This window comes from Pomacea canaliculata, linkage group LG12, assembly GCF_003073045.1.
Source record: "Pomacea canaliculata isolate SZHN2017 linkage group LG12, ASM307304v1, whole genome shotgun sequence".
Taxonomy (NCBI): Eukaryota; Metazoa; Mollusca; class Gastropoda; order Architaenioglossa; family Ampullariidae; genus Pomacea; species Pomacea canaliculata.
The window spans coordinates 5,038,121-5,045,777 of NC_037601.1; the positions used below are offsets into that span (position 1 = coordinate 5,038,121).

General features: G+C 37.8%; 1 protein-coding gene across 5 annotated transcripts; it reads right to left on the reverse strand.

The window, feature by feature from the left end:
- Nucleotides 1-1,450: 1,450 nt before the first annotated feature.
- Nucleotides 1,451-6,723, reverse strand: LOC112553288. Of its 5 annotated transcripts, none has more exons than XM_025220401.1 (8): nucleotides 6,418-6,723; nucleotides 5,931-6,124; nucleotides 4,806-4,977; nucleotides 4,335-4,398; nucleotides 3,734-3,847; nucleotides 2,918-2,989; nucleotides 2,543-2,726; nucleotides 1,451-2,124 (listed from the first exon to the last, which is right to left on the reverse strand). In XM_025220401.1, exons 3-8 carry the CDS (start codon nucleotides 4,972-4,974, stop codon nucleotides 1,834-1,836), a joined length of 894 nt encoding a protein of 297 aa, XP_025076186.1. In that variant the 5' UTR covers nucleotides 4,975-4,977; nucleotides 5,931-6,124; nucleotides 6,418-6,723; the 3' UTR covers nucleotides 1,451-1,833. The 5 variants fall into 5 exon arrangements, with proteins under 5 accessions (XP_025076186.1, XP_025076185.1, XP_025076188.1 ...); XM_025220400.1 differs by having other exon boundaries at nucleotides 5,927-6,124; XM_025220403.1 differs by having other exon boundaries at nucleotides 1,451-2,028; nucleotides 5,884-6,124.
- Nucleotides 6,724-7,657: the final 934 nt, after the last annotated feature.

Below are 7,657 nucleotides of genomic sequence, written 5' to 3' on the forward strand. Positions count from 1 at the left end.
ATCTGGTGAATGAGCGTCGGTCCCTGAGAAGTGCTGCAGTTGAGTCAACGCCCAGACCTAGAGGGACGGAAGAAGCCGGGTAGACACCCGACATGACCAGAGCAAGAACGCCACGAGCGAGTCTGTGGTAGACAAGCCAGTGCCAGAGTCTCTGCTTTGAAGACAGAGAAGCCGCTGCAGTCGACAGAGTGACAGAGTGACAGAGTGACCCAAACAGATTCTCCTACCCAGAGTTCACGACAATCAATACTAAAAAGTGAGTGGAAGATTCCTGTAATAAAAACCGTCGTGACCTAACGACCTTTTAAAATACACACAACGCCTAATTCAGCAACATCAAGGAAGGGGAAGTAAGCAAACAAAAGATGTTGTCATGGCGGTTATCTACCTTGAGTCACAGCCGGGTTATCAGCCCGCGCCAGACGCTGCTGTCTTGGATGGAATCAAACAATCAACAAGTTCTGTCATGGCGAGTAGAGCTGACAGAAACTATATCCACCGATGTGTTGGCTAAACAACTGAGCATCTCCAACATGTCCCAGTATTTTATCCACGGGGTATACCTCGAGCTAAAGCAACCCTCTGGGGTAGTTATCGGGCCGTTAATCTAAGCTGCCTTCTGTATAAGTTGTAAAACAGAGATTAGGGACCACAAAGCATTTTTATATAGTCCAGTGTGTCTGATAATGACGATGCCGTTGTTGTTATTATTATTTGCTCCAACAAAATCAAAGGTCATTTTCATCTGGAATTGTATTATGCATTCAGTATTAGCTACGGCAAAATGTTATTTTTACAGATGCAAATGTTGCAATATTCTGATGTTGAACTCATTTGTAATAAAGATCAAGAAAAGAGACTATGAAAAAAAATGTACAAAATAAATTGTAAGCCAGACCTTTTCCACAAAAATGGATACGATATCATCAGCTTCTCTTTACAGATTGTGTGTGTCAGTGTGTGTTTGTGTGTGTTTGTGTGTTTGTGTGTGTGTGTGGGGGGGGGGGCTTTTTTTTTGGCTTCTCATAAAGTAAACTCAAACCGCTGAACAATACTATTGCTTTTTTCTCCTTTTTATCTATTACAGCGGATTTGAAAAGAAGTGAGAATGAATTTATATCAGAGACTTACTACTACTCCTGCTAATTCTTCCTTGAGAATGATGAAGACAGAGAAGAAGATTGCGGTAGATGAAAAGAATTCCTTGCCATTGTGTATCGTGATATTAGCATGCTCAATGTGCATTCACCAATTAACGATCTCAAAATGGCAAATAAAATGAAAGGAAGATTTAGAAAAAAAACTAAACTAAAATCAATACCAAGCAACAAAATTAAAACAAGATAAGACAGTAAATACGAAAAAAGTACTAAAAATCCAATCAGAAATAAGAAAATAAAATTGCTATAAGTAACAGCTTTACAAGAAATATTTACGAAAGAGAGCTGTTTAATAAATAGGATTTAATGATTTAAGAGATGTAAATCTTGAAGATATCACTGAATGAAATCCACGACTGCCAGTGACAAAAAATGGGAAGCCGATGTACAACAACAACATATACACGTTAACGACCTGTGAAGTCCGTAAACAGGTGTTACTAGAAAAAATCTCAGGAAAGATGGAAACAAAAGGACTGGGTTAAAAATTACGATTGACTTTCCATTCACTGACTTCAATGTGTAAGTTACGTACGGTCATCTACACCTGTGTAAAGACAAGCATGATGCATAAAACTGTTGATCATAACGCTTGTTCCAATAAAAGAGAACATAGTGAGAATTCAAATATGAGCTGCTAGGGATAAAGCAATGGTGAGAAACGATGGAGGTATTAATTTCTTTTCTTGTTAAGGTAAGCTACTTCTGCCAGCATTCTCAAGGAGGTCGCTGAATAAAGTCGACATCGGGGAAGGCTAGTGGAGAATAGCTGGAAGCCCATGTCATTCAGCCGGAAGTACGTTTCAACGGCATCAGGGACTCGTTCTCGAGGCGGAAAGTCCTTAAACAGGTGCCACTCCACCAGAAACTGCGGGACGGACGACAAGATCGCCGAGTCAAGAAGATCACGAGTGACATTCCACTCATAGCCCTCAATGTCCATCTTAAGCACGGTCAGCTGCTCCTAAACAACAACAACAACAACAACAACAGCAACAACAACAACAACCAATAACACAGTGCTTCCTGACTGTTTGCGGTGGAGGTGACTACGACAGCGTTTATGTAGAACTTAATTGTAAGTTGTTTGAAATTAACAAAAATCATAAAGTCAGACAACAAACTGAGACTTTAGATTTAGAAACAGTACTGTAACATTTTTTGAGTATTTCCATTTACTATTTGATCATAAATTTTACTTTACTTGTACTAAAATTTGAATTTTAAATTGTCTGCCTTAAAAAATAGTTAAAACGCAAACCCGTGTGCTGACATCAGATTGTAAGTGTTATAGATGGCGTCTGAGACACATCGTATCTTGTATTGCCTTACACATCAATATCGCACCAACACTCTTCTTCAAGTGACAGTTATTGTCTAACCTTTCTGTGACCCAGGAGGTCAAGGATTGTCTGCAGACGTCTCATCGGCCAACCGTTGACCGCCGGACGCTTTTCAACATACTCATCGACTCTGGGTACAAAACGGTCGTCGTCCTTATCGCTGATGCCAATTCTCTTGAAGAAAACACGGTCCCCACGTTTGTGGTCATCAGTGTCCAGCATGCTGCAACATGACACAGTCTGGTAATACTCTCCGTGTTACCCACTAAATGCATGATGAAAGAAAGTCTGAGACTCTACAAAGTTGCTACTGTTTTGTGGCACTTTCCTAATATATTATAAATTGTAATATATGAAAAATAATAGAAAATTATATATATATTTCTCAAATATTTTTTGTGATTGTGATTTTACCTGGGATCAAAGGAGTAGACGGTGCATCCTATGGCTGCCATCGCATCATCAAAGCGAAAGTCATAGTTAATACTGCAAATAAATGTCAGAGACAGAGTGGTGTTTGTTCCCATTTGTGTGTGTATAGAATACTATAGATATACGCGCAAAGAAACACACAAACCACACACACTTTAGACTGCGATCGTGCGTGTGAGGTTGTTTGCATATGTGTTTGTGTATATGTGAGAGAAAGACTGGGATCGTGGGTGCTCACTTGAATAAGAACTGTCAAAGAAAAACAGAGGCGTTGGAAGCAGAATTGATAAGATTATTATGAGCTCAGAGCTAGTTGATTACATTTCTTTGCATAATACGTTTACTATTTTTTAAACTATTCTATAACCCTGTAAACCACAAGTGATATAACCCCTGAAAAAGAAACTAACAGTTTTTAAATCTTGAATACAGACTATATATTTCAATTCATCTAATAGCAATGATAAATAATAAGTTGTTGGTCTGAAAATATGGATTTTGCCTTAAATGCCTGATAAAATAAACGTCTTCTTACAGAAAAATAAAATTGGAAGAGATTTTGTAATGTATACGCATTTATCCAAATTAAAATTATGTTAACATTACCTTGAACGAGTATAAATGAAACAAAATGACTTCAAAAATTGTATATATGATGGAAAAGAGAAATACTTTGGCGGCCATAGTTGTGGAGACTTTTACATAATGTAAGAACTGGTGAAAAGGCTTCTCTGATAAGTCAATAATTTTCACGAAAATGGAAGGCAAACCATGTTTATGTATTCTTCAGAGACTTACCCAAATGAGTACACTAAACAGTTGTTCTGAGGCACAAGGTTATCATCAAAGCAAACAGGCCAGTTTCCCATTTCTCTTTTGTTTTTGCAGTTGTACCTTATTCTTCCCCAGTCACTGAAACAACATTTTCATCTTATGTAATTTTGTAAGACTAGTTTAGCTATCACAATCATTAAAGGTCACCAAAAATACAAATTTCATGTGTAATGAGAGACAGGTAAGTACTTGTTGAGTGATTATTCCTTAACCCGCTTTATTCATAACTCCTTGTGACGACTAACCTGTTTGGGACAACTATTTATCTGACATTCTGCATTGTAACCTGCAGTGATAAGCGCTGGATTCATCATTTTAACATAAATTTATACATTTGAAACATATATTTAGATATTTGAGTATACATTTAGACATTTTATGCTTATATGAAAAAGAATTTAAATATTTAATTTGAAAAGCATGTCTAGAAACTTTATGTTTTCTGCATGTCCAAATCGATGATGTTGACACTTATTTACTATTCGTAATTCTCCTGCGAGCCGTTGCTGACCACTGGTGTCATTTGTATCTACTTTGTCTCGTGAATATTTGTATTGTATGATACCTTTTCATATCACAGGCATGCCCCCACCATGGCACCCTCGTGAGGACGCGTTTGACGGTCTCCTCTAGAACAGAAATAAATGTTTGACGAGAACGACGGGGGCATCTTTGATGATTCATCTAACTTATGACAACCAACTTGTATTTTTGTCATCTACGTCTTGTAATGTTGATTATCGTCTGTCTGTCTGTCTGTCTGTCCGTCCGTCCGTCCGTCCATCCGTCCGTCCGTCCGTCTGTCTACAGGTCTTTTAAGATTTTTGTATGTTTGCCTGTATGACTGTCTTTCTTTCTGTCTGTGGCTAGGACTCTGAATAATTATGTGTATTTTCTTATTCTCATAGTCTCACTATTGAAATCATGAGGCTCTGGCTTTGTGTCCTCAGCTTTCATCGGTACAGCAAGATCTTAATAAATTATTATTACTCGTATGATTACAACTTTCTTACTATTGTGTTACTGTAATACTGACCTCTCCATGTAGAGCAAATGTCTACACTGTTTTTTTCAAAAGTAGAAAAGTCTGGCGTGTCGTCGAGGGAGACGTTATGAACAACGTAATAAACAACAGACTCTAGTCCAAGAATTATTATAAGCACAATGCTCAGCCATGTAAACTTCTTGAAAATATTCACCGCCATTTACTGCAAAGAAAAGCAAACAAAATTTCAGACTATTTTCTTATTTTTAGAATAGAACTACAAATCAAGAAAGTTGTTGTGGTGAGATATAAGTGAGGTTTCTGAAAAATAGTTGACATTATTAGTTTGCTTATTAAATTGTGTTTTTAAATGTAAACCTTACAGAATGTTTTATAGGCTATGCGCATGACATAATTTTATCAAACTTATATTGGATAACAAAAAACAGGCAAACGAATCCACTGTTTGTTGCTAGAGAATATTTCTTGTATCCGTCCCTGCTCAAACTAGTATTCCCTTCATGAAAAAGACAATTTAGAAACCAGGTAAAACAAATTCATTATTGATTGTACTTAAGACTAAGCCTGTAAAATATTACACAAGTGACTCTAGTGAATGTCAGGCAGAAAATTGCGTCCACAGACATGTTTAAATTTGTCAAAGTCAGCAGGCAATAACACTTTTGTTTCTTAAACCGCTATTTGCTATTTTCTGTTTGGTATTGTGGTATTGTGTAGTGGTGATGATGATGATGATGATGATGATGATGATGATGATGATGATGATGATGAAAATAAATGTTTTGAGCACTTCCCCCACTATCTTCTACCGACTGCCGTCTCGTGCATAGACGATGCTAAACACACTGGGGAAGTATAATTATAAATCTAGTCGTCAAACCATCAAAACCAGGGAGGGTTACACAAACATACTTGACCTTTCAACCGATATTATATCTCTTTCCATCAACCCCCAATCGTCAATTGTTAATATTATTTTTAATGTTATGTTTCTGCAAAATATAGTAACACTCCGTATTTGTTTCTATGTGAATAGTTGATGAAATTGTTCCACAGTTGCACTTATTTAGCTTCTGACTCAATGTCACAATGTTTTAACAGTACTTACAGTTTGGTCGACGCCAAGAATATAAGTTTGCGGTTAGTGATACCAACGAATCACGATGTCCAAGCTTGTAGTCCCACGATGTAGGAAGATTCCTTGAGGTCGTGTAGACACACTAGGTCCTCAACCATACAAGTACTCGAGACCACGAGCGCCCCCGGAGTGAAAGGTCGCACCAGTGAGTTTCCCACGAAGTTCACCACAGATGGAGGGATGCTGTGTATGGCCTCTTAGTTTGGTACACCTGTTGCCGTGTTAGATGATTGGATTCTGTGTCACTGATTAACACTTCTCTACGACATTCCGGCATCATGTGAAGAGGACAATGTACTCCCAAACTACGACCTGTAACTTGCATGTTACTCATTGCCATATCTATCTTTTATCTAACAGTCTATTCATTCTCTTCTCAAAACATCATATTCCTCACGCCAGGAGTGAGCAACCATTTTCCCTCCCAGAGCCATTTTGATATTTATCACATCATTTACGGACGTCCAAAATTACTACAAAGGTAAAGGTAGATAACATTAATACCTTTTTTGAAGCTGAAGGTTGTGTGGGCTTCACGGATGGAGCACCAGCTGTACTAGGGACGAAGTCTGACGAGAGTGAAAGAACTTTCGCCAGCCAACGGGCGTTCACTGCAGGATGGACTGAGTCGCTCCTGGCAGTAACCTTCCTCCTGCTCCTCTACAATTTATCAGTCGCTTATAACAATTATGAATTACATCGAATCTGGAGTATAAACAGCCTCCTTTTTGAAGAACTGTAAAAACATGGATTCTGATCACTAAGTTGTTTACTACACTTCTGCAAATGTGACGCTTGTAGTAAAGATAATAATAATAATAATAATAATAATGATGATTCTATTTATAGAAGCCACTGACACTGAACAAAGATGCGTGCATGACGTCAAATTAATGGTCTGAATGCGTGTGTGTATGAAGTCAACAGAGATTTGACGTCAAAGAGCAGGCGAACCACAAACAATGAGCAATGAATAATAATAGAAAATGAAAACAAAAATGAATAATGAATACCAAACAATGAGCAAATCTTGAAAGAGAAGCAAAACGCGACATGTCTGTGTGGCACCAAGAGCAGAAGATCACAGGTCGAAAAGTCATTTCGAGTAACAAAAACAATAACATTCTGATTCTGATTCAGATGGAGGAGAGCGTTCAAAGAAAGTGAAATAAAATGGAATCTTTGTTCATTCAGTAAAAATTTGCTGCGAGACAGCTACACAGTTTTATAGTTATGTAGCATTGCACTTTCAAGAAAAAAAGTTTATTTCGTAAAAGCTTTCTGGATTTATATTTATATTTATATGTATATTACATTTATATTTGTGTAACGGTGATCTTATAAATTGTAAATTTTTATCTTAAAACCGAATAAAGCAGACCGAAACTTGTCTAAAAATATATTGGATTTTTTGTTTTCGCCCCCTTTGTGCCTTCCTTCACTATAATTAAAATCCTAGACACTACATGGTGCAAGTCATATTGAAATGCAGATATGAAGGTGAGAGAAGAATTCAAGTCCCTCCCATGCGCTGCACCTTGGTGTATTTATAGTAACAGCCATGGAGGTCAGTGGACTGAAGGTGGTTAGTAGTACATGAGGTAGCACGACCTGATCATTTCTGTAAAGTGCGAGCTGTGTGTGTGTGGTGAGGTCTGTGTGTGTGTGTGTGTGTGGGGGGGGATAAGGTCTGTGTGTGTGTGTGAGAGAGAGAATGATGTCCCTTCTCTTAACAGGCTAGAGG